Source organism: Ochotona curzoniae, unplaced genomic scaffold (assembly GCF_017591425.1).
Source record: "Ochotona curzoniae isolate NIBS_2020 unplaced genomic scaffold, NIBS_Ocur_1.0 patch75, whole genome shotgun sequence".
NCBI lineage: Eukaryota > Metazoa > Chordata > Mammalia > Lagomorpha > Ochotonidae > Ochotona > Ochotona curzoniae.
The window spans coordinates 415,835-442,756 of record NW_024467056.1 but is presented as its reverse complement, the minus strand read 5'-3'; the positions used below and the strand labels follow the sequence as shown (position 1 = coordinate 442,756).

The following is a 26,922-nucleotide window of genomic DNA, read 5'->3' as shown; positions in this document are numbered from 1 at the left end:
TCTCACCCACATGAGAGACCTGAAAGAAGCTCCTGCCTGCTGATTTGAGAGCTAGCCAACTCTGGCCACTGGGGCCATTTGGGGAGTGAACCAGCAGATAGAAGATCAATATCTCTTGTCTCCTTCTCTCTGTAAATCTGCGTTTCAAATAAATAAATCTTAAGGGGGAAAAAAGGTAGTCCTGACCCCTGCCCAGCCCCTTCGATGCAAGGGGCCTGCTAAGTGCTGTGTAAACTGCATCATGTAAACAAAACAACCTCCTGATCAGCGTGGTGTGGATGAAGAAAAAACAGTCCAGAGAGGTCCCGTAGCCAGCACATGGGCCCTGCCACCTTGGGGCTGGTGCTCAGAGCCAGCACATGTGCCCATGGCGTGTGCACCATGTTGTGACTGCAGCTAGGGCAGAGGCTGCTGCAGACGGTCCTCCCAGCCCCGGACATGGTCCAGGAGCGGCTGCAGGAACTGGGACAGCTGTGGCATGAGGTGCAGGCCAACTGTAAGAGGAAGGTGATCAGGCTCCGAGCTGCCTGTGAGGTGAGTCTGTGTGGACCCTGGAGCTGCCGGCCAGGGCTCTGGGCCTGCTCCCTGGCTGCCCACCACATGTTTTCCAACAGGCCTTGAGTCTCCAGCGCAGTGTGGAAGAGCTGGGCAGCTGGCTGGAGCCTGTAGAGGCCGAGCTGAGAGGCCCCGTAGTAGGGCAGGACCTGCCTGCAGTGGACGAGCTCCTGGGGGCGCAGGGGGAGCTAGAGGCAGCGGTGGATAGGCGGGCCAGGCGGGCACAGGCCCTGCTGGGCCAGATCCAAGCCTTCATGCGGGAAGGCCGGTGCTTTGGCCCAGACTTGGAGGAGCAGGCGCAGCAGCTGCTGCAGAGGTACCTGCCTTTCCCTGCTTTCCCTGGGGATGAGGCCCAGTGCCCCTTCTTGTCTCTCAGGTCACTCACTCCCTTACAGGTTTGAGAGCCTAAGGGTGCCCCTGCAGGAGCGCAGGGCAGCCCTGGAAGCCCAGAGTTGTCTCGCACAGTTCTTCAGGGATGTGGAGGAGGAAATGGACTGGGTGAGGGAGAAGCTGCCCCTGGCCATGGCCCAGGACTGCGGCGAGAGCCTGCAAGCTGTGCAGCAGCTGCAGGAGCAGCAGCAGGTGCGGGGGGCATGCTCAGAAGTTCTGAGGCTCCTCAGCCTGGGGGTTGCCCTGGATTCTCCTCTGAGGGCTGACTCCCTGGCGAGTAAGTCTTGGGGGTGTCTTGAGGTGAGGGTAGGTTCCTGTAGCAACTACCAGTTGCTGTCCCCTTCCTCCTCCATCACAGAGCTTGGAGAATGAGCTGAGCAGCCATGAGGCTCTGACCCGGGTGGTGCTGGACACTGGGCATAAGCTGTTGCAGGCTGGGCACTTTGCCACCAGCGAGGTGGCTGCCCGGGTGCAGGAGCTGGAGACGGCCATGGACCACCTGCGGGCGGAGGTGGCACAGAGGCGTCTGCTGCTACGCCAGGCTCAGGAGGCCCAGGAGTTTCTGATGAAGGTGAGAGGGTGCTGGAGGAACAGAAGGCTTCACTCTTTGTGTGAAGCTCCCCAGAGCCAGACCCCTGGAGGAGCTCGGCTCTACATCTTGGATCTCCAGGCCCCTAAGACCTCACTCCTCTAGCCAGGAGGCCTTGGAGTGATTGCTTCTCTGTCTCTTCTGCCCCAGTGCACTGTCGGTGTCAACTGGAACCTTCTCCCTGCTGTCGGGCACCTTCCAGCAGGGAATGTATTTTTACAGAGAGGAGAGCTGAGCCAGGAGCCAGGAGCTTCTTCTGGATCTCCCACATGGGTGCATGGTCCCAAGTCTTTGGGCCGTCCTCAGCTGCTTTCCAAGGCCACAAGCAGGGAAGTGGATGGGAACTGAGGCAGCTGGAACATGAACCAGTGCCCATATAAAATGCCAGCACTTGCAGATGGAAGATTAGCCAGTTGAGCCATGGTGCCAGCCCAGGAAGCAAGACCATGAGGAATAACAAAAGGGGAGGAACTCACTGCGAGGTGCGCTTGCTGAAATGTGGGCTTGTTAAGCAAACCAAGCAGAATTGCCACTGAGGAACAAAGACTGGGGCATCTTTGTTTTTCCTGGAGGCAGAGAGGGATCATTTGAGGCCTCTGGTGAACCCTCCGCTCAGGCCCAGCTGCAGCAACCCCTAGGTAGGGAGGTGTCCAGCCCACGTGTGCCTCCCAAGGCCACCGGGCCAGTAGCCCGAGCTCTGACTCCAGGCCTCACAACCTCAGCCAGGAGCACTGGAGGCCGTTGTCTCCCACTGACTTGTGTGGGGAGGCTGATCTCTGCTGTTATCACCCCAGCTCCTAGAGGCAGGATCCTGGCTGGCCAAGCGGGACCGTTTCCTGGACAGTGAGGACCTAGGCCAGAGTGCCGAGGCTACGCGGGCACTGTTGCGGCAGCTGCAGGCCACCCAGAGAGACCTGCAGAGCTTTGGGGTTCACATGGAGCGGCTGCAGCAGACCGCCGCACTCCTGGAGGGCAGGCAGGGCCCAGAAAGGTGAGGGGAGAGGTGCAGAGGGCAGCTGGGGTTCCCCTCAGTGGGGTGGGGAGGCCCTGGCCCAAGCTGTGTTTCCTGTCCCAGTCCCCAGGTCCTAGCCCGGCTGCAGGCAGTGAGGGAGGCCCACACACAGCTGTGGCAGAGGGCAGAGAGCAGGGCCCGAAGCCTGCAGGAGCAGCTGCAACTGCATCTGCTGGAGCAAGAGGCCCTGCTCCTGGACACGTGGCTCAGCACCCAGCTGGCCAGCGCACAGTCCCAGGAGCTTGGGCAGGACCTGGAGGCTATCGAGGCAAGTCCCTGAGGCAGCTAGTTGGGAGGAGTAGGTGGAGGCTGAGCAGGCCCGCAAAGTCTGTGTGTGCCAAATGAAAGCTGGGGTGTGTGCAGAAGAGAGCTGGAGTGATGTACCTTGCTGGACCCCCACATCTTCCCTGCTGGGGCTGCGGGAGGGCCCTGTGCCAGATCCCACCAAGCCTCTTAGGAGCGCCCGGAAGCAGGAAGCAGAGTGATCCTCCCCACTCCCACCTGCAGGTGCTGCAGGAGAAGTTTGATGCCTTCAGCAAGGAAGTGCAGAGCGTGGGCCAGGCCCGGGTACAGGCCCTGAGGGAACACGCAGTCAGCCTGGAGCAGGCAGCTCCCCGCTGCTCTCTCCACATCCAAGCCCACAAGAGCCGTGTCCAAGCTGTTTGGGAGAGGCTGCATGAGGCCATAAAAGTCCGCCAAGAGGTAGGGCTCTCCTGGAGCTTCAGCCTGGGACGATCTGGGGGTGGAAGGGAACCTCCAAACACAGCTCATGTAGCCAAGCAGGGGGACAGGACAGAAACTCCAAGGGGCCCTCAGCATGCTGTTGCCCCTTTCCACATCTCCAGCCCAACTGTTTCCAGCTTCCTGTCCCCACAACAGGTGATGGTACTCCATATATCCCCAACTGTGGCCTGAACCCATCCCTGGCACCTGCTCCTGTACTCTGGGTGACTGTCCTCTGGCTTCTCCCCCAGCCTCAGCTCCAAGCCTGGCCCCTGGCTCCTGTCACAGCAGCTTCCTGGGCCCCACAGCCTAGTTTCCTCCTTTCCTGGCCCAGCTGGACCCCATCCACCCCAGCCAGGGCCCTGGTGCTAGGTGCACACTGAAGGCTGCATGGGATGGCCTGCCCTGTGCAGGCCATGGCTGGGTGCCAGCACAGACTGCACCCAGGGGTTCCCCTGGTCCTTTGTTCATGGCCTGGGAACTGTGTGCCCAGGTGGAGGCAGGGAACATAATTCAGTCCCAACACTCCTATCCTCCCCCTGTGCCTTCCCAGAGTCTGGCCGCAGCCCGGGAGCTTCGCACCTTTGAGCAATCAGCAGCCGAGCTGCGGGGCAGGATGCAGGAGCAAACTGCCCTGGCCCAGGGAGCATCACATGGCCTCCACCCGACTTGTGTACAGATGCTGCGGCGACAGCATGGGCGTCTGGAGGTAAGGGCCCTCACCCACCCACAGACCTGCCCAGGAAGCCAGTTGCCCCTACAAGAAGGGCAGGGATGCTCAGCTGTCTCCAGCTTCCCCTCCCCACCAGAGGGAACAGGTAACCCCCCATCCCCAGCTGTGGCCTAAGCCCACCCCCTGGGCACCCAGCTGTAGCCTAGGTCAGGGAACATAGTGAACAGAGTAGAAGTGATAGGAACTTGAGGAAGCCTGGGTGCTCCTGAGCTGGGAGCCTGAGATCTGCACCCACGCTTGCAGAGGGAGCTGGCAGCTATGGAGAAGGCCATGGCCCATATGCAGATGGAGGCCCAGCGCCTGTGCCAGCACCATCCTGCAGCTCAGGAGGGCCTGTTCAAAGAGCTGGCTGCACTGCAGGAGGCCTGGGCCACCCTGAAGGCAATGGGCCAGGAGCAGGGCCAGCAGCTGGCACAGGCTGCCCAGGGCCACACCTTCCTTGGGCACTGTCAGGAATTGCTGTAAGTGGCATTCTGCCTTGGCCCCAGGCCAGGATTTGCCCTGGGGGTAGGAGGGTGGAGGGGACAGGGTAGCTCCCTTGCTATCCTGCAAGCTCTGACCATGGCAGCTCTCTCCTGCCCCGCAGGACGTGGGTGCAAGAGCGGAAGGTGCTGGTGTCCTTGTTGGAGGAGCTGACCCGGGATATGGCTGAGGCAGAGCAGCTCACCAGGCGGCACGAGGAACTGGGACAGGAAATCGAGGAGCATGGCTTTTATGCCCAGGCCTTGTGGCAGGACGGGCAATGGCTGCTGGCCCACAGTCCTTTGATAACCCCAGAAGTGCAAGCACAGGTGCGCCTGCCTGCCCACCCACCCAAGGCCTCTGCACCTCTGGTTGTTAGTAAAACCAGGACAAGAGAGCTGGGCAGAGGTGTGGAGAGAGGTCGAGGGGAGGGGTCACAGTCTTGCCTCTGCAGCCCTGCCTCGGGTGGGAGCTTTGACCGCGTCCTCACCTGCAGCAGCTCCTCCCTGCCAGGTGACTGAGAGGCTGCAGGAGCTGGACAGTCAGCTCCACGAGCTCCAGGAGGCCTGGACCCTGTGCAGGCGGCGCTGCCAGGAGAGCTGCGCTCTGCAGCAGCAGCGCCAGGAGCTGGAGCAGGCCGAGACATGGCTGGCCTCCTGGGAATGCCTCCTACAGGAGCCCGACTGTGGGGTGCGTATGGTGGCTGTGGCCCATGCTGTGTTGGGGGGAAGAGGGGAGTCTTGGGCACTTCCAGGAGCTGGGTCTTACTTCTCCCCAGCACTCCACATCCGAGGTAGAACAGCTACTCCACAGACACGGGGACTTGGAGAAGCTGCTGGCGGTGCAGGAGGAGCGGTTCACCCACCTGCAGGAGACCGCAGAGGTGTGACCCTGAGCGCATTGGGCAGGGACGGCCCCTTGTTTCAGCCTGCAAGTCTACTCCCCCAGGGCCTGCCGGAATGGGCCCTTCGAGAAATTTACCAGCTGCAGCTCCGTCACCCCTAGCTAGGGGTGTCATGTGTCTGAGGGGTGTCCCCAGGGGCCACACCAGGTGATAAGCATTAAAGTGATGGCCTCCCTGACAGGGCAGGGAAGGTGTTGTTGAAGGAGCACAGGCACTGCCTGGCCTATAACCTGGCTCACTTTGCCCCTCCCCAAGATGGAACAGCAGCAGCAGCAGCAGCTGCTCTGGGGACAGGCATTGAAGCCCAGGTGAGCGGGCAGCTTCCAGGGTGGGCCCTGCAGGTGGAGAGTATGGGAGCACAGCTGGCTGAGGAAAGGGCCCTGCAGCCTGGCCTGTCTATCCTGGGAGCCACAGGCGGACAGAGGGAGCCCAGGGGATGAAGGGATAGCCCCTGTGTCCTGCGGCACAGGGAAGCAGGGGTACTGCACATGGAGCTAAGGGTAACCAGACCGGGACAAGGCCAGGAGCTGTGAGGCTCGGCCCACCTCCCAGAAGGGCCTGTGTGGAGCCAGGGCCCCCCTGACAACCCCAGGAAGGAGACACAGGCTGCCAGGGAGGGGTATGGGGCCTCAGCAGCAGCTCCAGCCCTAAGACCCTCCCAACAGAGCCACAGGAAAAGAGGCTCTTCCTGCCCTGCCCTTGGTTTCCTTGCCTGAGCCCTCCAGTCTCTCTACTTATGGGGACCTGGGTGCCTCTGGATGCACATGGGGGGCTGGAGTGAGGCCTGGCAGCAGCCTGCAACCCTGGCTCCTGAGGGGAACAGGAGAGGGGCCGCAGGTCAGAGACCACCACTGTGTCCTGTTCCTGGTCTCTCTTCAGAGGGTGGCTTCCCAGAGCCCCCAAGCCCAGGGTGAGCAGCTGAGAGACACTGGTGGCTGGAACCTCTCTGTGCCCTTGAGGTGAGGGTGGGCATGTGTGGATCCAGGCCTGCTGGGGGACTGGAGGTAGGGGCCTGGCAGAGACGTGGAATGTGACCCCCAATGTTTGTGTGCTGGTTCCGGCAGTGAGGCAGAAAGCCTGGTAGCAGTGCCATCTGACAAAAAGGAGCACCTGTGGCCGCCCCTGGGGAGCACAGCAGGTAGGCTGGGCCCCGGGGAAGGGGGAAGCTGGAGCAGGGGTGTCACTCCTGGGTCCCTAAGTTCCTGGTAGGGCTGGTGTCACATGCATCCCTGGGGGTGCACATTTGCCTGTCTCCCCAAGAAGCCAGTGTCTCAGCCAGGGAATGTAAGGCTCAGAGGGATTAAGTAACTTGCCTGAAGCCACATGGCTCTAAGCTAAATAACTGCTCCCTAGAGGGGCCCTGCAAGCAGTGGCCAGGCTGGGGTCTCCTCCCAGAAACATAGGCCACCTTCTCTTTGTGGGTAGACAGCATGCTTGGGGCCCCTGGCCCTCTCTTGAGATCCTGGCTGAACCTCCAGGGTACTCTCCCAGCTTCAGGGGTCCCCCCCTCATGAGCTGAGCCCTAGGGAAAGCCTGCTTACACTGTGGGGAGCCCCCCAGAGGAGGCAGGGCACATGTTGATGCTGTTCTCTCACCCACCTCACAGCCAGTCCCATCAGCGTCACAGACCAGATATCACAGCATGCTGTGGAGGTGTGGCCCAGCAAGGGCGTTCAGCTCAGGTGGGATGCTGGTGGATGGCAGGGAGGTGGGGGTTTGAGCTTCTCGGTCTAGCAGAGACTGCTGCCCTCTGCCCAGGGCGTTGATACTTGGACTGCTGGGATGCAGAGATACATCAGGCCTTAAGCATGCCTGCTCTGAGTGCAAGCCCTGCTCCATCCCACGGGGATGGCTGAGAGGCCAGACCCCAAGGCTCCCCTTTTCCCAGGTGGGGCAGCTGTCTCCTGCCAGGGGCTCACTCTGCCTTGACCCTGCCTTCTGCCCCTTCTGCGCTGGAGGAGACCCCACAGGAGTCAGGGCTTGCTGAGGAAACTGCCCCAGGTGCTGCACGCCTTTCTGGCTCCTGCCGGCCCTGAGGTGAGGCTCCTGTGCCTTGGGTTCCACACATGTATAGGGCAGGTTGCCCTGTGTCTGCTGGCTGCACTTCCTCACTTTCTGCTCCCCTCTCTTTTCTGCTCTGATGCAGCATTCACAGGGCAGCCAGATCCTTGCTCATACCTGCTCCCAGGAGTTGGCGGGGCCCTACAGGTCAGGGCCATAGGCAGCTGCATACTGCCCTGCCCTAAGCTGGGGCATGGGAGGCTGCATGTAGCAGGACTGGCTGCAGACACCTTCACCATGGAGCCCTGATCGCACAGTGGCGCAGCCATGAGGCTGGGAGCCCTCAAGTGCAGCCAGGACTCAGGTGTCACCCCACAGATGACGTGACTAGGGATCAGCCTCTGTCTTGGACACAGTGACTTCTGAGGCAATCAGACAGCCATTTCTTTGCCTCTGTGACTCTGGCCTCTTGGCTGGGGCTGACAGAAGGAGTGAGATTTTGTGTGTGTTGAGGGTGGGGATGGAGAGGTGAGAGCAGTCACCTCCTACTGCCTGTCACTGCAACTGCTCCTCACACTGAAGCTGGAAGGAAGCAGGGGTTTGGGGGTGGCCAGTGGGCTGGGGAAGCTTCTAAGGTGGTCGAGCCCCTGAAGTTAATTGGCCTCCTATTCTTTCAACAGATCTGGGCCTTTCTCCCACCTCATGGTGCAGCAGGAAGGGACCTGAACAGAGCTTTGGAGAGGTACCCAGGCCCAGTCTCCAGCTGAAGTTCCCTGCTGGACCAGGGGCCCCTCTGTGGGCATCACTTGTCTGTCTGGTTCCTCTGGTCCTGTCCTGGCCACACCCACCACAAGGCAGGAAGGAGCCTTTGGACTGCATGTCTGGCCTCACTCCGAAGTCCTGCCTGGAGGAGAAGTGCTCAGGCGGAGGCGGCTGGGCTGGCTGCCTGTGTGGCTCCAGCACAGGTAGATGGGGACATGAACAGGTGTCCTGTTCTTTGGGGAATGCTGACAACCTGCCCTCTACGGGAAAATATCTCTAGGGAGATATTTTATTTTGCTTTTTAAATCCAACCCTGGCCATGTGTACCTGGAAGGACATGCAGCAATGACCGAGTCTGAGCAGCACCTTAGCCTTGAAGGCCTGTGTAATGTCCAAAGTTTTCCCTTCCACACTGTAGGGAGGCTGGAGAAATACCACAGCTCACAAGCAGCAGTCCACTCTGTGTGCTGGCTGAACCCAAGCCAGAAACCCTCCCATGCTCAGTGTCCTGCCAGGCCAGGCCAGTCCCTCTGCCGCCAGTCTCCAACTCGGACTCAGCCAGGGCTGCAGCTGGTGTTGGCTCGGTGTGTGCATGGCCTGGCTGGTGCCAACCCAGAGCTGGACCTGGGTCTGCCCTCACTGGGGTCTGCGCTGCTGCCTGCGCTGCACGGCCTGGCGCAGGGTGTCCAGCAACTGCTCACGATTGTTGCACACATTGTAGTGTGTGAGGCGCAGAAGCTTGTCGGCATCCTCCTCGCTATAGGTCACTTGCGTGTAGTGGTACGGTGAGTCAGACGGGGACAGGTTCACCTCACCTGCAGCTGCTTCCTCGGGTGTCCGCCGGACACCTGTGGACAGAGCGCAGACAGGCATGGAGGGGACGAACGCATCACCCCTCCAGAGGAGAGCAAGGGGCTGGGACTCACCAGGGGCCGAGTGCTCCCGGAAGGAGCTGTTGACCAGAGGGAAGTGTAGCACTACAGGGGCCTCAGGCTGGTCGGGGGCAGCAAAGAGGTGGCACTCCTGTGGCTGGCACTCCTGCTCTGGGCTGGGCGTGATGGGTGGGAACGGGATGCCCTGCTCCTGGCAGAACCGGCCCAGGAGCTGCAGCTGCTGCAAGTGCACAGAGGTGTCAGTATGCACCCCAGGGCTGGCCATGAACATGGTCAGACTCCAGGGCTCCTCCAGGGAGTCAGGCCAGACCTTGAATAAAGGCTCTAACCCTGAGAGTTCTAGGCTATTGTGCCTTTGGGAGAGTGGAACGGGGATGGGGTGAGAATTCACAAAGGCCAGGCCCTCCTTAGGTGCAGCAAAGGCAGCCCGAGGACGAAAGCCGCTCGGCATGGCAGGCTGCGGGGAGCTGACCCACCCTGTATGTTGAGCCACCAAGGCAGTTCCGAGAGAAGCTGGACCACCCCTGGACCTCTCAACTCATCTCCCCAGGGCACAGAGGCCTGCGTGGTGTCGCCCCACCTGAAAGGCACCCTGAAGGTTGTAGTCCAGCGAAAGGATGAGGTCCACGTCCCGGGTGGGCTTCAGGAGGGGTGGGCAGCTGGTATTGATAAGGTAGCCGACATCCAGCAGGCAAAGGTGGGATTCTGCAGGTGTCAGCTGGTTGGGAAGCCCGTCCAGCTTCGTGGCTGCAGAAGTTCAGGGCGATGGGCATTAGTTGCCTAAGCAAAAAATGGGCACAATGGCCTCGGGCCCCTGCTTGTTTCCTGTCAAGTCATCACCCCAGGACCCACAGTCAAAGGAAGAGAGCCCAGAAGGGGACAGGAAGGGCCTGTTCTACAGACCCAAGGTTTGGGCCGCCATGGGCAGACCTGGCGTGAGTAGCAGGTACCTTTCCAGGCAGAGAAGTGAGGGTGCTGGAAGTAGTCCTTATGGAAATGGAGGCCGCGCAGGAAATTATGGGTGGCCTGGGCAAGGGGGCGCTTGCTCAGGAGGTCGGTGAAAAACCCAGCAATACGGCCAGCTGTGGAGGGTGGCTCCTCTATCTTCAGGAAGGGAACCTGCTCCTTGTCTATACAGGAGAGCAAGAGAGTGGGAGGTGGGGGGGACTCCCACACCTTTACCTGGGCCTCCATGGTGACTCATTGTGGGAACTGGTCAGGACCCACAGGAGCCCAAGCACATACCGAGGCTGGCGCGGTGCTGGGCCCACCGGTCCCAGAACTCGCTGGGCTCTGAGGCCCAGTACAAGCTGTCCTGCAGGCTGGCAGCGTACAGGTTGCTCCAGATCCCTAGGAGGGCAGGCCCATCCTGTCAGGGCCCATTCGGGAGCCTCACCCTTGCCCTAGCTCCCTCTCCTGCTGCCCAGCCAACTCTCACCTTCCAGGAAGCAGATGCGGGACTCGGGGAGCCTCCTCATCAGCCGCCCCATGAAGAACTCGGAGCCGAAGAGTTCGGAGGGGATGAAGGCCCCGTACTTGGGGAAGCCGACCTCGTAGGGGGAGAACTCACACCACTCTGGGGAGGTGGGGAGGCCATGCCCTTAGCCTCAGGGCCCAACCCCCCTGCAAATCCCCTGCCCTCCAAGAGTGGTTCTCTCCCACTCACCCCCAAATTCAAAGGTGGTCAGGCTCTGCTCCTTGGTGTTGAGGGCACAGTAGATGGGCAGAGGGTTCTGGCCCTGACTCAGGGCCTCCCGTTGGTCCGAGAGCTTATGTTCCCGGGGCTGGGGAAAGATGGAGCCCTGAGCCCCTTGGCTTCTGGAGCTGGGGCCCAGCCACCCCCCAGCCCGGCCCCCGGCACCTGGCCATGCAATAGCGCCTCATTGATGAGGGCCCACAGGTTGGTGAAGCAGGACGGGTAGCCTGAGTGGGCACGCTCGGCCAGCTCCTGCCGGTACCGTTGCAGCTGGCTGGGTGCCAGCACGCCCAACTTGCTTTTGGTCACCCGGCTCTTCAGCAAGTCTGTGGGCCCCGCCAGGTCCTTCTGGGACCACTCAGGGTCCTCGTAGAGGGTGGCGAGGGCCCTGAGGAAGGAGAACCCAGGCTAGGCAGGCTGTCACTGCAGGCCCCTTTGGGAGTCTTCCAGAACCGCAGCCTGGCTGACCCTCCCAGGACCCGTGCTGCACACCCTCTCGCTGCCTGCAGCCACTCAGAGGTCTGCAAGCCGACACCAACCCCCAATCCCACACTCCAACCCGCAGCTTACCAGGTGGAGCCTGAGGCCCCTGTGATGTAGGAGACACAATCCAAGAGGCCCAGCTCTTGCAGGCCAGCCAGCTGACCGTACAGGGAAGTCATAGCCCGGATGCCACCACCAGTGGCCATAACAGCTACCACTGGGACCTAGAGTTGGGGAAAGGCCCAAGGAGAGGGACAAGCAGCAGGTCAAGTTCACTCAGCTCACCCAACAGCTGGGGCCAGTCCAGGTCCACTTGGGGACAGGCACTTGGTAAACTAGGGGGGACACTCCCGGGGATGTCCACATCACACACCACAGTGCCTGAATGTGAGGCCCAGCTTCCCGCTAATGTACACCCTGGGAGGCAGCAGGCAGTGGGAGCTGGGGTCCTGCCCCCCAGTGCGGGGGATACAGCCTGAATCTTGGCTCTATAGCCATTTGCAGAGTGAGCTAGGGAATGGAATGTTTCTGCCTTTTTGAATAAATAATGACCAAAGGCCTGGTCTCAGTGCTGAGCCCGCTGAGCCTAGGAGGATCAGCCACAGACTTTGTGGTCGGGCATGCAGCATTGTGACACCTGCAGGAAAGCAGCCCACACAGGAGCAGACCTCATCTCCTGGGCCCTGGCCCCAGTGAGGCTACTGGTCACTTTCTGGAAGCCGTGAAACTACCTTGAAAGCGTTCCCACTTGCTGGAACTCCGAGGACCAGCACGCCGCCTCAGACAAGGGGACCATCACACCGATCACTCAGGGCAGGGCTGGTCTCAAAACCTGGGCAGGCTTGGCACCCCCATCTGCAAGCTCCACACCTCCTTGCTCAGCACCCACCTTGCTCCCGATTACATGGACAGAGGGAAGCAGAGCAGGGCTGGGCAGCCAGGAAGCAGCTGCAAGCCTGGGTCAGTGCTGGTTCAGGCCTGATTACAGCACAAGAGGTGTCAGCTACAATTCTGGGCAAGTCTGGGATAACCCCCAATCCCTGACCCAGCACAGCCCCCAGACCTCGTCCTCCTGCAGGTCTCTGTCCAGCTGCAGCACCTCCTTCAGGGCCTTGGCCACCACCTGCTTCCGCCTGCTCAGGAAGGCCTGCTCCTCTGTGCACAGCCCGCAGCCCAGCCGCACGGCCAGCTCCTTGGGGCTGAGCAAGAAAGACAACACCAGGCAGCTCCAGGCCCCTCTGGCCTGAATGGCCCGTGGTCCTGTTGCCTCTCCCCTTGCCCTGTGTGTCTTGAGACCTTTAGTGTGATACCTGTGGGGCTTAGACACCCCAAGGATGCGCAGGGAGCACAGCAAGGCCAAGGCAGCAGGGGAGGCCATGGCAGACCGTGGTAGGGGAGGCTTTGTGGGTACCAGGTGCACTTGGGCCTGCAGGACCTGACTGTAAGGCCCACTGCCATCAACTCCAGAAAAGACTATAGAAGGACAAGGATGTGAAAGCAATGGCCCCACCCTGTGTGAGGTGACTTGGCAATGGAAGCCAGCTGAGACCCACCTCAGCAAGAACACGGCCTTCCCTCCAAGCGCTGGTGCCCCCTCCCACTTGCTTTTCTTAGCAGAGTTATTTACTAAGTGCTCCCCCACCCAGGGCTGGGCACACAGCCCTCCTGCAAAGCCAAGTGGGGACCAAGTTCTAGGAAGCCCACCAGGTCACGCTGAGCTCCCTCCCCCACACCTGCACCACCCCCAGTGGCTGCTGTCAATCTCCTCTCCCCCGCCACCACCCTAGTTGTCCAATTAATCCCTGCTTCTTACCCTGCCTCTTTCTTCAGCTCCACCCTCATCAGGGGCTCCTGAAACCACAAATGTCCCTGTCACAGAGGCTGTTCCCACTCCACCCACCGTATTCCTTCAGCCCCACCTCAGGGGCCTGCCCCCTGGCACTTGTCCAGAACAAAGCTCATGCAGCAAGGTGGGCCACTGAAGCAGGACGGTCCCAGCCCCCCTGCCTACCTGGGACGTGGGGAAGACGAGCCGCACCATTTGGCCAGAGGGCAGGGCCCTCAGGGGTACCTTCAGCTGCTCCTGGGGGGTCCCCTGCAGAGGACAGAGGAAGTAGCCCCTCTGCTGGCACACACCAGCCCATCTCCTTCCAGATCCTCCTGTTGGCAAGGAGAGGAGTGGGAGCCAGGGCTGGGACTGGGGTTGGGGAAGGAGCAAGGCCCCATACCTGCAAATGAATGCTCAGCTCCTGCTCCCCGTAGGCAGGGCAGTGGAAGCAGAAGGGCCTAGAGCCCACGGAGGCCACCTGCGGACTCTCACAGGCTCCAGGGACTATCAGCTGAACTCTGCCTTCCAAGCCTGGGGACAGAAACCAGAGCTGAAGCCAGGAATGGGCTTTCAGGGAAACCCCATTTTGTCAGAGGAACTTAGAGGTGACACCCCCACCACAGCACCTCTGTGAAAGGCTTCGGGGAGACCCAGGCAGGTGCACCACTCCCCGCTCCTGCTGTTGGCATCTCTGGGCCATTTGTACGAGATTCCCCCAACCAGGGCCCGCTCAGAGTAGGGGATGGGCAAACAGGCCAAGGGGCCCAGGCGCTGCTGCACTAGTTGGGGACTTACCAGTCTGGTCCCCCATGTCTTCCAGGCGCACATGCAGGCAGGACAGCTCCCGGGCCTGAGTTAACAGTTGAGCCCTCAGATGCCAGCAGCCCTGTCCTGGGACCTGCATCCACCCTCACCCCCTTTCCTGCTCCTCATGGCTTTGGCCACAAGTCATTAAGCACCTGCTTGAGACTGTGTTCCCTCCCTCCCCAGACATTCTGGGCACCCTAACCACAAAACTTAACCAGCCCAGGGGGACCAAGCTTCAGGCCGAGAGAGAAGAGTAAGCAAATGGTGAGGGCCAAGGTGACAAGAAGACAAGGTGGCGAGGGGTCCCAACCCTGTCTGTGGAGCCCGAGGTCCGACTCACCACCAGGATGCTGTTGCTGGTTAGCTGCTCGGCACAGTCTGTCCTGGAAGAGGCCCCCCACACTCAGCATCAGCCCGGGTGTCCAGGCTCCCCCAAACGCCCGAGGTGCTCCACACACTCCCCCCTAGTTCTGTCCACAGTTGACTCACAGATTCTGAAGCCGAAATTCTACTTCCAGCCACTGTGCACCCTGGGGAGAGGGAAGCAAGCAAGGAATTGAGGTGTGAGCGCAAGGTGCAAGCATGCCACCCTGTGTGTCTGTGCACAGGCATGTAAACCCCGACCCAGATACCAGAGAGGGCTGATGGGGAGAGGCCATGGTGCAGCCCAGACCACCCTGCTCCTGTGCCTTGGGCTGCTCCCAGAACAACTGCCCTTTGGTTCAAGGGTAGGGACTGCTTTTGGGTAGATCATAGTCCTGGCTGGCAAGGCCTCCGCCATGCTGGGAAACCTAGACCAATGGCTGGAGAGCAGGGCTGTGCTCCTACCCCCGGCCAGGCTAACCCGATGAGGCTTTACCTGGGGGCTCAGTGAGAAGCTCTCCCGCCGGAAGTCACCAGGCCGCAGAGTCCCCACGTCAAACAGCACTGACAATACGGCGTCATCTTGGGTCAACAGGTCCTGATCAAAGACCCTCAGTTCCAGAATGTTCTGGAAAGAAGCAGGGGGAGAACACATGGCCAAGAGGGATCAGGTGGGAAGCTGGGCTGGGTGTAGCCAGGAAGTATGGGCTGGGGGTAGCGCTGGCCCTGCCCGGCCCACCTTTAGCTGGCTGTGGATTCGGAAGTGAAAGCTCTGATTCCAGACAGGGCTTCTGCTGTTCTTCACTGTACGCGTCTGGAGCCTGTGGCTGCAGGCCGTGGGCAGCCAGAGGGTGACATAATAGTCAGAGGGGGTCACTGCCAGGAGGAGGAAGGTGTATTCAGCAGTGACCAAGAACCCTGTCTGTCCAGCTCCTGCAGCCCTGGCAACACCCTCTTTTTCCTCCCACAACCCCAAGATCAGCGTGCAACAGGGCTGGGTCCCTACTGTCCCCTTGTTCCCAGAACCTCCAGCCAGTCCCACCTGTTTCCATTCACTCCCTCTGGCTCTGGCCCCCTGGGAACCTAGCAGCAGTACCTTCTTCCTCCTACTCCTCCCCTGCCCCCACCAGCATGGGGCCCAAGGGAAGCTCAGCTCACCTAGGTCTTTGGAAGGCAGCCCGTGGGCCTGTAGGACACGAACAGTGAGCAAACAGCTCCCGGGCACCTTGGCCTGTAGAGGGAGAGGGGCGGGTTTGCCATAGGCGGCCATGGGCAAACCCAACAGGGGCTGCCACAGGGTGGGGGTAAAGGGACTATGATGGTAGCGTGGTGGCTAAATCCAAACCACAAGAGCCAGGCACACTCAGCCCAGCTTGCCCTCCACCCCAGCAGAATCTGCTGTCAACGGGAGCTATGGCACCACCAGACCACCAGACACCACTTACACACACTCTGGGCCAGATATGTCACATCAGTCGCCAGGCACTGATGGCAATCAAGCCCATGATGAAACTGGGGCACAGAAGTTAAGCCATCCAGTACCCAAAGGAGGGGAGTGCCAAGATGCCCTACCTGATTCTTCTCCCTGAATGAGGGGCATCCTACAATCACAGGCTGTGTCACGGCTCACCACAGGGGCAGCCCCTTAGGAGAGGCATCTCAGATTCCTGCGCAGCTCCCTGGCCTCCCCACCGCTGGTTAGGCCAGCCCAGAAGTGGGCTCTCTGCTGCAGCAGGGGGTAGCAGATAGTTCTGACTATCCCTAGACTGGTTAGTTCTGTGGCTCCTAGAGCTAGGTTGGGTCTGACCCCCACACAGCTCTCTCCAGTCCTAAGCCTCAGTGGGGTGGCTGGCTGGGCTGGGCTAGGCAGGGAAGGGGAGATCTAGGCCACTGGTTCTGCCTCTAGGATAGAGCTCCCAGGGTTAGGGGCAGAGCTGGGGATGATCAGCCATCTGCACCAGCTCTGGGGCATCCCTACCCCAAGCAGCCACCAGCCTTTCTCCCTCTCTCCTGGCACCATAACAGCAGCTGGGAGCCTGAGTTTCTAGGACCCAAAGCCAGTGCCAGGGAGCTCTGTGCCCTCATTCCCAGAGCACAGAGAGGCCAAGTCAGTCCCTTCCACCAGGCCCTGCCTGTCCCCTGGCTTCTGCCCATTGCCCTGGCCTCTGCAGGTTTTCTACCACACCAAGTGACCGGGCCCAGTGCCCCACAGGGCCCTACCAGAGCCATGAGGCCGAGTCCTCAGGAGCAGCGATGACAGGTGGTGGCCGCAGGGCCGCGGCTATCAACTTTTTAACCCCAAGCTGAGTGTCCCAGTTGGCATTGGGCTCCTCCCTGGTCCCTCCCACTGCCGCCTCCACCACACCCAAATCTTGCACCTGCCCCTGAACCAGCCACCTGTTAGGGAAGTGAGGCACTTGAAACCTACACTCAACCCACTGACATCCTAGTGGCTCCCTGCAAGACCTGCTTGGTCCAGTCAGGGGCACAGGCCTGCCCCGCCCAGCCCTGATTCAGAGCACGGGATCCAGGGATAGGAGGCCACAGAGCAGCCATGGACCAAAGAGCCTGGAGCTGGGCCTTTCGCAACTCCCCCAGTGCCAGTAGGACAGGAATGCCCGGTCTATGCCGAAAGGCTTGGCCAATCCAAGGGCACCACTCCAGTGCCATCACCACCTAGCAAGGATATGCCCCTGCCCATAAAACAGCCCTTTCAAGCAATATCTGTGCAGCTGCCACTCATGGTGCTGGGTGGCCTGTGATGAGGCTTACAAGTCAGCACACGAAGGTGAGGGTGGGGGTTGTTCGCCTCCAGGGGCTGGGTGGGCCAAGGCAGGAATCTGACTATGTCCCTGATTGAGCGACCAGCCTCTGTGCATAGGGAACATGCTTGTGGGAGAAACTGGGGGTAGAGTGGTCACTCAGGTCAGAGCCAACCAGCTGCCCAAGGAAAGTTGGAGCCAGGAGCGGCCTCCATGGTCCTGAGCCAGTGGGTATGGCCGGCAAAACTGTAAGACTGAGGCCTGGGCCAGCCTGCCCTGAGGAGGGTTTGGGCAGTGGGCCCCAGGACTGAATCTATTCCCCCAACTCTGGCCCCATTCCTGAGTAGGGTCACTCCACCGGAGCATCGGAATGTGTGAATCAGGGCAGCTTTTATTGAATACTTCCTTGGAGCCGCCACGCAGGGCTCCCAGATGCCACCTCAGTGCAACAGCCCTGGGGGCACAACCGTCATTAGCTGCATATACACCCTGGCGGGGCCTGGGAAGTCGATAGGTCCTGACTCATCCGGATCATCATGGCGCCTCCTTAGCTGTGTGCCGACTTCCTGGAGATCCTCGTCCAGCCTCCTGACCCTACCCCAAGTCCTCCAAGCCCAAGTTCAGCACAGTAGACCCTGGGCCTACAGCCGGCACAGCCCCGACCTCCAGGTCTTGACACTGATGCTGACCCTGCCCAAGAGGGGCTTGGCCTACCCACCCCTCACCCCCACATCATCCCTCCAGTCCCTCTAGTTGTTCTGGTGCAGTGTAGGACCACGTGCCCTCAGTTGAGGCCTGATGCCCTGGTGAGGCCATCGAGCAGCTGGAAGTAGCTGTACCTGATGTCATATTCCATGTCATACCAGAAATTCACTGTGGAGAGAGGGAGGGCATGCGAGAGCTACAGCATCCACCCGGCTCCCTTAACACTCCCCAGAGCCCTGGCAGGGCCTGTCCACCCCGTTCCCTGCCTCTCACCAGCCCAGGCCCTCCTCACCAGCAATACAGCCGTGGGACTGCTGGACATGGTGGAACCACAGAGCCGGCAGGTAAAGCATCTCGCCAGCCCGCACCGTGCAGCGAAGAGCCTGTGCCTGGCTGTAACTGGGGAACCGGGCCAGGTCTGGGGTCAAGGGGTCCAGTGGGATCCAGGGCACCTGAAGACACAGCTGACACATCAGGGAGCAGGCCCTCCAGCCTGCACCTTCAAAGGATGAACAGCAGGGATGCTGCTCAGCTTGGCCTCAGGCCCTGGATGCTGTCACGTGAACCACCACCTCCCCAAGCCTTCTTTGCTTCCTCCCAGAAGGGAAACCCCAATCCTTGCCCTTCTCTCCAGCACCAAGGCCCAGGAACAAGACACACACCTTCTCCATGGCCACTTCATCCACCACGTTGAAGGTGCCCTCTTCAGTTAGCTGGTAAGTAGCCGGCGTGTACAGCTCTGAGGCCCCAAGAGAGTGGGATGTGGGAGACCTTGGAGGGAGTGGAACGGCCCTTGCCCTCCCTAGTCAGCCCACCCTCTCAGGTAGAGGGGAAAGAGGATTAGGGGTTGTGGTACAGAAGGGACTGGGGCCCCATCCCTACCATAGGGGATGAAGGGCCGATCGCTGGGCGGATGCAGCAAGAAGTGCTTCTCCCCAGACAGCACGCAGTAGAGGTTTTCATAGTGGTCTTTGTGCACTGCTGGCCCAGGCAGGTCCTGAGGGTAGGGTCGAAGGGCAGACCAGCCTGCCCAGCCCTGCCCTGCACCCTGCCCCTGGCAGTTCCAGGGATGTCAGGGTACGTGGCCGCAATTCAGTGCTTGGCCCCAGGGGCCTACCAGATGCTTCTGGGCCTGGGGCTCATCTCTAGCAGGGGAGTGGAAGGCAACCACAAGCCCCTAATTCACCCTCTGCCCTCTCTGGCCTTCTAGATATAGTGCAGCCTGCTCCTTCTCACCAATGCCATGCGTACCTGACCCAACCTTGGCTGCACAGTGGCCCGAACCCCAAGAGAAGCCTCAGAAAAACTGCTGAGTGCCCTATTGGCCCAATCTTTGTGTCCTGTCTCCACCCCTGCCCTCTAACCCTCATCCCCAGGCACCTACAAGAGGTCACTGCAGCCGCCTCCCCCAGCCAGAAATTCACAGCATCAGGCATCTTTCCTGTGGGGCAGAGATTGGATGATGAGGGCCAGGCTGTGAACAGCCACAATGCAGATGCTGCAGCTCAGAGCTGGAGCAGAGAGCCAGAGGTGCAGCCTGTCCGTCCGGGGATGGGAGTGGAGCAGCTGCCCACTAAAGCATAGCGGTCACGCAAAGTCATGGCTGGCTGGGGGATCTAGATGCTGAATAAGCAGCCCCTGAGCCAGGGGCCAAGTGTATGGACCAAGGGCCACTGAGGGGAGAGGATATGCAAGTAGGCTGGCCCAACTCACCCAAGGCCTCGGAGGCCCAGGGCACGTGGGGCTCCAGGTCGGGCAGCAGCTGGGGCAGCTCGGTGGGTAGGTTAGAACACTGCTTCTGCACATAGAGGACTCCTGGGTGCCAGGCCCGGCCTTCCAGCACATCCAGCACCTGGCTGAGGGGCAGGCGACGCTCGGCTGGCATCACAAAGCGGTCCCCTCGGACAGCGTCCGCATAACCATCTGGGGTCACAGCCACGCTCACCTCTGTGGAACCCACTGTGGCCCTGGGGGTAGGAGGGGACACTCAGCTTCTGCCTAGATCCCGGGGGGGGCCCTCCTGCCCCTCCCCCAGGGGCACCCACCTCAGGTAGGGGAGGGACCATTTGTGCAGGGCTGGCCAGTGACACAGAGCGTTGCGGATGATGCAGGGTCTATTGGGGCAGACCCAGTCACGGTAGAAGCAGAGTGGGGTTGGGGGTTCATCCAGGTAGGGCACAGCAGTGGGCACACTGAGCTCTGAGAGGAAAGGGCAACAGGGGTAGGGTGGGTGAGAACTGTGTCACCCTGCTTTTCTGCATCAGGGTACCCTCCCTGTGAGGGCCACAGTGTGTCACTGAGCCAGGCCTCCGGTGACCCAGGGACCCAGGCCAACCAGGAATAGAATGAGGAAGGAGGAGAAAGCTAACAGAGCAAGCTGAGGCACATACATCGGGGCGGGTCCCTGGGAGGCCTGTCCCCGCCCTGAGAGGCCCGCCATCCTGCAAGCCACCAAATTGAGGTGCTCCAGAGCTAGGAGGGCCTCAGCCTGGGGTGGCATTATGGAGCACCTCAGGTGATCTGATCATCCCAGGAGGCCGAAAGCCTCCGTAGGGTACCAGCTCCAACACGAAGCCCCTGGAGAACGGAGGTTGGTTTTATAGACTGTAGGGCCATGCACATGGGGTGGCTACTCAGGTGTCTACAGTGGCCCACAGCTCCCTTAACAGTCTCCCTCCTCCTGTCACTCAGTGGCCCCAAGTCTTGCAGCTGCCACCTCTCCACCTCTCAGACCTACCCCCTCTTCTACCCTTTTCAGGCTACTTCCTGTGGGTCCTCACTCAAATGCCATGGGGTCCAGGGTTGGCATTTTCATTTACTCATCTTTAGTTTGAAAGGCAGAGAGACAGGTGGTGAGACAAAGATTTCCTGTCTCAAATGCCCACAGCAGGCAGAGTGGGCCAGGCCAGAGCCAGGAGCCTGCAATGCAGCCAGGTCTCCCACGTGCGTGGCAGGGAGCATCCCAGGATGTGCATTAGCAAGAAGCTGGACTAGAAATGGAAGGACAGGGACTTGAACCAGGCAATCTGGGAAAGGAAGTGGGGCGTCCCACAGGCAGACTTAAACACTGCACCAAACACCTGTGCTCCCAACACTCCAGCCCAGACCATGGCTATCCAAGCCATCCCTGCCCCCCCCCCCCGCCGTTCTCTCCCTAGCACGCACCTATGTATGACGTGCTGCATGTCTCACTGAACCCTACATGGACAGATATGCTTGCCTTGCTCACCAACCTGACCCCAGGACAAGGGCAGCCAACACATAATAGGTGCTATAAAAATGTTTGCTGAGTGACTGAACCAAAGCCCAACAGCCCAGCCAAATGGCTGTTCTTCCCTCTCAAAACCAACCATTTCAAGATTCAGTCCCACCCTGGTGCGACGCGGACACAATCTGCCAGAGCACACACGCACACACACCGGTTGTCCACATTGGGCCTGAGCTACTGCTCTGGTTGGACTGCCCGGCGTCCGGCCCTTCCTGCCAGGTCTCGGCTGGACGCCCTTCTGCTGCTCACTCACTCTCCCAGAGGCGCCATTCACAAGCAGTGGAGGGCTCCACCTCGTTACCCTCAGCCTTGACCCATTTGGCAGTTACTGCTCCAAGGACCACCAAGGTGGCCTTCACTCCAGGGGGCTCTGTGTTTCACACCATGTGGCTGTCAAAAGGTCAACATCTTTAGACGAGAAACTGAGTGGGAAGGCTACTGGGCATGACCAGAATACCCAAACGAATGAACTGGTACTTGTGTGTGCTCCCTCCCCAACTGGAGGCAAGATGGGCCCCCGCAGCGGGCACAGGAGTCTGCGAGGAGGGACTGATGCATGCTTTCCTGCCTGCGCTGGGGGCAGGCACACACACTTCATCCTTGGAACCCAGAGGGGCACCTGTCCCCCTTCCCCTCACCCATCTGTCTTCTCACCTGCTTCAGTGTCACTCGCTAAAGGGATGAGTTTGCAGCTGCCTACCCCCCAACCCAGAAACGGGGTTCTTCCTCAATGGATCCTGAGCTCAGCATGGAATGGCTACTAAATACTGGCCAAATGAATCCTTACAAGGCTCCGCTGTGTGATTTGAAACAGCGAGGAAATGACCCTCACAGCTTTCTGGAGTGCGCCAACGACTACCTACCGCACCTGGTGTGACGGTCGCCCAGGTGGACGGGCTGTGGGACAGTCTCCATCACACACAGGGCAGCAGAGCCCCCACATCTAAAGTGAGGGGCCTGGGAACACATAGACACTGCTCAGAGGGCCAGGGCCAGAGTGGACTGCTTTCATATCACATGCCCTCCAGCTGCACGTCAGTATCTGTGTGGTAAGCCACTTCAGAATGGAAAAACGAAGCAGGGATGGACGGAGGGGGAAATCAAGGAAGGAGAGAGGGGAAAAAGGAACAGAACCCAGGCAGAAGAGGCAGGATAGCCTGGACAGTCAGCTACTGTTCTCCCCAAGCTTTGGACACACCCAGCTCAGAGCAGGCTGTTTCCTTCCCACAGAGAACAAGCCCAAGAGGCTCATCACCACCCCCATGTGTCTGACATTAAGAATAAAGCTTCAGGGGGCGGATACGGTGGCATAGTTGGCTCATCCTCCATCTAAGGCACTGGCATCCCATATGGGCGCTGGTTCCACTCCCAGCTGCTCCACCTCTCATCCAGCTCCCTGCTTGTGGCCTGGGAAAGCAGTCGAGGATGGCCCAAAACCTCAGAACCCTGCAACCGTGTGGGAGACCTGGAAGAAGCTCCTGGCTTCAGATCAGCTCAGCTCCAGTAGTTGTGGTCATTTGGGGAGCAAACCAACAGACGGAGGATCTTCCTGTCACTCCTTCTCTCTGTAAATCTGCCTTTCCAATAAAAATAAAATGCATCTTTTTTCAAAGATTTTTTTTTTTAATTCCAAAGTCAAATATATACAGAGAGGAGGATAGACAGAAATATCTTCCGTCCGATGATTCACTCCTCAAGTGAGCGCAATGGCCAGCTTTACACCGATCTGAAGCCAAGAGCCAAGAACTTCCTCCGGGTCTCCCACACGGGTGCAGGGTCCCAAGGCTTTGGGCCATCCTCGACCGCTTTCCCAGGCCACAAGCAGGGAGCTGGATGGGAAGTGGAGCTGCCGGGATTAGAACCAGCGCCCATATGGGATTCTGGTGCATTCAAGGAGAGGATTTTAGCCACTAGGCCATGGCGCCAGGTCCCCCAAAATAAAAATACATCTTAAAAAGAAAAAGAAAAGAAGGACTAAGGTTTCATGGGGCTGGTGCAGCGGCCAAGCGAGTAAAATATATCAGCTGCAGCCGCGGCTGTCCAGGTGCTCCAGTTCCCATTTAGCTTGCTGCTAATCATCTGGGAAAGCAGCAGAGGACAGCCCAACTCCTTGGGTCCCTGCAACTCTGTGGAGAACAAGTGGAAGCTCCTGGTTTGGCCTGGCCCAGTTCTGGCCATTATCACCATTTGGAGCGGCAAAAAGTGGAAGGATCTCTCTCTCTCCCCTCCAGAGTTTCAAAGAAATATCTTTTTTTTAAAAAAAAGAATTATTTATTTTTATTGGAAAGTCAGATTTACAGAGAAGGAGAGACAGAAAGATCTTCTATCCACTGGCTCATTCTCCAAGTGACAGCAATGGCCAGAACTGATCCGAAGCCAGGAGCCAGGAACTTCTTCCAGGCCTCCCATGCAGGTGCAGGGTTCCAAGGTTTTGGGCCGTCCTCCACCTGTTTCCCAGGCCACAAGCAGGGAGCTGGATGGGAAGTGGAGCTGCCAGGATTAGAACCGGCGCCCATACGGGATCCCGACGCATGCAAGGCGAGGACTTTAGTCAAGCTAGGCTATGGTGCTGAGCCCCAAATAATTTTTTTTAAAAAGAAACTATATTTATACATTTTCATATTCAGAGACCAGCGGTTAAGATTCCTACAACTCCTATGAGTCCCTAGGTTCGAGTCCAGCTAACCCGCACTCTGGGGAGCAGCAGGTGATGGTTCAAGTCCTTGTTCCTGCCACCCTCCATATCCGCGGCTTCGGCCTGGCCCAGCCCCGGCTGCTGTGCGCATTTGGAGGGAACCACAAGGGAAGATGTTTCCTCTTTCCCGGCCTTTCAAACGAAACCTTCTTTTTAAAAAAAACTAAACCACGAAACCTGCAACGCACGAGGGACAACTGACCGCCCCGGCGCCGACTGGGCGCAGCACACCAGCTCCGCCCCGGCCGCGGCGTGACTGGTCTCCCCGGGGAGCACGAGCGCCTGCGCGTCCGCACCGAGCCGGGCACCAGCCGGCCACGCGCCGAGTTCTGCAGCCCGGGAGGGACTCAGGCTCCGCTCTAACCCACTCACCACGGGCCGCGGCCGAGAATTCTCGTAACTCGCTCCGCACGGCGTCCAGGGCCGCCTCCGCCATGACGCCGCCGGCAGCCCGCCCTGCCCGCGGGCCTTACTGCTAGGCCCCGCCCGTCGCAGGCCACTCCCACAGGCTCCGCCCACGCCGGCGCACCCCCGGACTCCGCCCACCCAGCCGCAGGCCACCCCACAGACTCTGCCCTCCTCGGAGCTTCGCCTCAGACCACGCCCACCGCAGGCCACACCCCAGGTCCCGCCCACCCAGCGGCCCCGCCCCGCCCACCGCCCGAGCCGCCTCCCCTCCCCCACCCTCCGTCGCCCGGTGCCACGCCGGCCAGCATGCTGGACTTAACAAACGACCGTGTTTATTTGACAAGTTCATACATCAGTACAAACAGACACGTTAAAATCAGCCTCACCCCGCGCAGCCGGGGTCTGGACAAAGTATAAAAGTTATAAATAACGGGGCTTTCAAAACGGGGTCGGCGGCTGCCAGTGGCCTCAGACATGCAGAACCGGAGGGAGCGCCGGCCCGGCCACAGACCTGCGGCCGGCACGCGGGGCAGAGGGGAGGGAAAGGCGGCCACCTTCTCACGCACCTTAGCAGGAATGTAGTGTCCCCCTGGCGAAGGACAGGCTGGCTGAGGACGGCGGAGAACCTGGACCAGAGGGCCAGGCCCGGACCCTGCGGGAAGCAGAGGCCGGATGCGCAGATGCCGCATTTCCGGCCCAGGGTTTCACCGCCGTCCGGCGTGCAGGTGGAGGTGATGGAGGAGTGTGGGGCGGGCAGGTTGGGCTCTACCCAGGGCACGGGGCTGATGGAGCACAGCTGGAAACCCTTCAAAACCCAATTCCACCATCAATCCCTGCCAGCTGATCCAGCACGGTGGGGGAGCAAGCTTCGCCTGAAGCTGTGGTAAGGGTGCCCCAACTTACCTGGGGGTGGAGGGAGGCAGGAGGGCCCAGAGACACAGGTGCTTTGCCCAACTCCAATTACTGCCTGCTTGGTCCTACTGTTCCTACCTGCTGTGCTCCATCTCCTCCTCTTGCACCTAACAACTGCTTCTGTAGTTCTAGTCTACCCTCTCACGCCTGCCACTTACCTGTCCCTCCCACCGCCTGTTTAGTGTGTCTCTTGGCCACTGCATCTCCCTCCCACCAGCCTCCACATTCCGAGCACACGTGGGGGCGCCCAGCACTCCTTCAAGGAGGCTCTTCCTGCCTGCACCTTTTGTCCTATAGCCATCTCTTATCAGCAGGGCTGGGGACACCCGAAATCCAGAACTAATGTGTTCTGTAACTTCCTGTGTTCCGTGTGAGGCGTTTCCACAGGAACGGGGCTGGTGAGCCTGGGGTAGGAGTGAGAGGAAGCTGGGCACACTTCAGCCAGCCAGGTGCCTCAGACAACAAAGACCCAGCTCTGTGCATGTGTGACTGCATTGGTGGCCAAGGTCCTCAGAAGGTGGTCTGGTGCTCAGGAAACCAAGAGGGAAATTCCAACACAGGTTTGTGACAGCATCACTCAGGATGCAGGGGCAAGGCGGTGTTGGGGGGGCCCCAGCAGCCTGCCAGTGGGCCAGGGTCGGAGGTTAGGGAAGACCAAGGGACTGAGCGAAGGAGGCCAGGGCTTCAGGTTTGCCCAGCAGAGGGATTTACTGTCCTGCAGCAATGTCCCACAGCCGGCTCCCCAAGTTCTGGCCAGAAGAAAGGGGTTGGGGCACAGGGCTGGAGACAGGTCCTGTCCGAGGGAGAAAGGGAGTGGAATGTGGAGCCTCAGGTCCTGATGCCAACTCAAGTCTCCTGATGGCTGGGGTCACCCTGGAGGGCGAGGAGGTGGGGCAAACCTCCCCTGCTCCCGGGGAGTGCAGCTGGTGTGGGAGGGGAAGGGGAGAGAGAAGTGAAGGTATGCAGTTGGCCAAAGGGTACTGCACACCCTCTCCCCTCTACCCCACGGAGTACCCTGTGTCTGCTGATCCCTGAAGTAGTTTCAAATGGCTTCTAAGAAGAGAGGGTGGCCCTTCCCAGTGTGCCCAGATGGGGCAAGCTGCCCTCCCAGCCCTCACAGCACCAAGGTGACGAAGACCCAAGATCAACCCCTGCCATGTGCCCCTGGGTGGGCTGTGGAGGCAGGAGCTCCTTGGAAGTGAGGCAACAGTCAGGGAAATAAATTAATAAATACGGCACCGCACCATGAACGGCTGGGAGAGCCGCCTCGCCTCCAGGCACTGCCTCGTGCCACCAACTCAGACATCCCCACGTCTGTTGAGTGGAGGAGGGGCCACAGTCCAGAGCAGGGGCAGCATTCACAGGGGACAGACTTCTGGAACTCAGAGCTTGCGTTCCATGCGCCGCTCCACGGCTCGGAGCAATAGCTCTGAGTACTGCTCCAGCAGGGCCTGCGTTTGTTCAGCCCCGACGGCCCCGGGGCTCCCACTGGGGCTAGGCAGCGTGGCACCAGCCAGGGCCTCTAGTTCCTGCCGCACAGAGGAGAAGGCGTCTCGGAGGAGCTGGGCGATGCGGCTCTGCTCTGCCGAGGGCGTCCTGCAACCAGCCACCTGCAACAAGAGGACCCAGGGAGTGCAGTAGGGGAGAGGGCAGGGGCTCTCCAGAGTCATCCCTGCCCCAGAACGGCCTGGCACAAGTTGCATGCTCTAAGGCCAGCAGGTAGGACTGGGGGGCATGGGATTCAGATAGACCCCACAGGGAGGGCCCTGGAGAACCCCATCAGATTACAAAACAGTCTACATCTCATCAGCAACTCCTCTGTCAAAGCCTGGGCCCTGGACTGTCCTCTATATCAGGAATGGCCAAATCATTTTGGATATGAATAGAAGATACTGCTGATCATCAGTCCAGAACAAACTGGGACTGTCCTGAGCAAACCAGAGCAGAGAGTCTCTCTGTCCCTTCCTCCTG

The 26,922-nt window shown here is 60.0% G+C and overlaps 4 protein-coding genes across 5 annotated transcripts in view; 1 reads left to right on the top strand and 3 right to left on the bottom strand.

The window, feature by feature from the left end:
- The window catches only part of LOC121168199 (spectrin beta chain, non-erythrocytic 5-like), a 39,286-nt gene extending 30,875 nt beyond the window's left edge, over window positions 1–8,411 (top strand). Inside the window, exons 49-63 of the mRNA XM_040998085.1 lie at window positions 397–534; window positions 615–871; window positions 951–1,137; window positions 1,304–1,516; window positions 2,329–2,525; window positions 2,610–2,814; window positions 3,054–3,248; window positions 3,823–3,978; window positions 4,246–4,463; window positions 4,589–4,781; window positions 4,978–5,154; window positions 5,243–5,347; window positions 6,248–6,327; window positions 6,433–6,506; window positions 8,050–8,411. Coding sequence (XP_040854019.1) covers window positions 397–534; window positions 615–871; window positions 951–1,137; window positions 1,304–1,516; window positions 2,329–2,525; window positions 2,610–2,814; window positions 3,054–3,248; window positions 3,823–3,978; window positions 4,246–4,463; window positions 4,589–4,781; window positions 4,978–5,154; window positions 5,243–5,347; window positions 6,248–6,327; window positions 6,433–6,506; window positions 8,050–8,411 — 2,757 coding nt within the window. The remainder of the gene's footprint in view (window positions 1–396; window positions 535–614; window positions 872–950; window positions 1,138–1,303; window positions 1,517–2,328; window positions 2,526–2,609; window positions 2,815–3,053; window positions 3,249–3,822; window positions 3,979–4,245; window positions 4,464–4,588; window positions 4,782–4,977; window positions 5,155–5,242; window positions 5,348–6,247; window positions 6,328–6,432; window positions 6,507–8,049) is intronic.
- Window positions 8,412–8,487: 76 nt separating this feature from the next.
- Window positions 8,488–16,430, bottom strand: LOC121168189 (cytosolic phospholipase A2 beta-like). Of its 2 annotated transcripts, XM_040998073.1 has the most exons (20): window positions 16,422–16,430; window positions 15,360–15,432; window positions 14,941–15,077; window positions 14,698–14,829; window positions 14,328–14,368; window positions 14,179–14,221; window positions 13,827–13,881; window positions 13,432–13,562; window positions 13,215–13,298; window positions 13,017–13,054; window positions 12,267–12,402; window positions 11,291–11,427; window positions 10,886–11,108; window positions 10,691–10,808; window positions 10,463–10,600; window positions 10,270–10,374; window positions 9,975–10,154; window positions 9,605–9,771; window positions 9,058–9,244; window positions 8,488–8,979 (listed from the first exon to the last, which is right to left on the bottom strand). In XM_040998073.1, exons 1-20 carry the CDS (start codon window positions 16,428–16,430, stop codon window positions 8,768–8,770), a joined length of 2,346 nt encoding a protein of 781 aa, XP_040854007.1. In that variant the 3' UTR covers window positions 8,488–8,767. The 2 variants fall into 2 exon arrangements, with proteins under 2 accessions (XP_040854007.1, XP_040854006.1); XM_040998072.1 differs by lacking the exon at window positions 16,422–16,430 and having other exon boundaries at window positions 15,360–15,733.
- Window positions 16,431–16,560: 130 nt separating this feature from the next.
- LOC121168190 (bifunctional peptidase and (3S)-lysyl hydroxylase JMJD7) lies at window positions 16,561–24,087 on the bottom strand. Its single transcript, XM_040998074.1, has 8 exons — window positions 24,004–24,087; window positions 19,714–19,867; window positions 19,382–19,635; window positions 19,053–19,109; window positions 18,551–18,646; window positions 18,331–18,407; window positions 17,961–18,120; window positions 16,561–17,836 (listed from the first exon to the last, which is right to left on the bottom strand). Exons 1-8 carry the CDS (start codon window positions 24,065–24,067, stop codon window positions 17,748–17,750), a joined length of 951 nt encoding a protein of 316 aa, XP_040854008.1. The 5' UTR covers window positions 24,068–24,087; the 3' UTR covers window positions 16,561–17,747.
- Window positions 24,088–24,403: 316 nt separating this feature from the next.
- Window positions 24,404–26,922, bottom strand: part of LOC121168192 (mitogen-activated protein kinase-binding protein 1) — a 50,918-nt gene continuing 48,399 nt past the window's right edge. The window contains exon 32 of the mRNA XM_040998076.1: window positions 24,404–26,561. Within this exon, the coding sequence (XP_040854010.1) occupies window positions 26,334–26,561 (228 nt within the window). The 3' untranslated portion in view covers window positions 24,404–26,333. The remainder of the gene's footprint in view (window positions 26,562–26,922) is intronic.

Bases quoted from the DNA above. Each gene is read 5' to 3' on its own strand.
- LOC121168189 (XM_040998072.1), bottom strand. From the start codon at position 15,471: ATGGCCGCCTATGGCAAACCCGCCCCTCTCCCTCTACAGGCCAAGGTG. The intron at 14,222-14,327 runs GTGAGTCAACTG...GGCCTCTTCCAG, and splicing joins GAATTTCGGCTTCAGAATCT to GACAGACTGTGCCGAGCAGC. The intron at 10,155-10,269 runs GTATGTGCTTGG...TCTCCTGTATAG, and splicing joins CCAGCACCGCGCCAGCCTCG to ACAAGGAGCAGGTTCCCTTC.
- LOC121168190 (XM_040998074.1), bottom strand. From the start codon at position 24,067: ATGGCGGAGGCGGCCCTGGACGCCGTGCGGAGCGAGTTACGAGAATTC. The intron at 19,110-19,381 runs GTGAGTTGGGCC...TCTGCCCCACAG, and splicing joins CTGGGCCTCCGAGGCCTTGG to GAAAGATGCCTGATGCTGTG. The intron at 18,121-18,330 runs GTGTGTGTCTTG...CTGTGTCTTCAG, and splicing joins ATGAAGTGGCCATGGAGAAG to GTGCCCTGGATCCCACTGGA.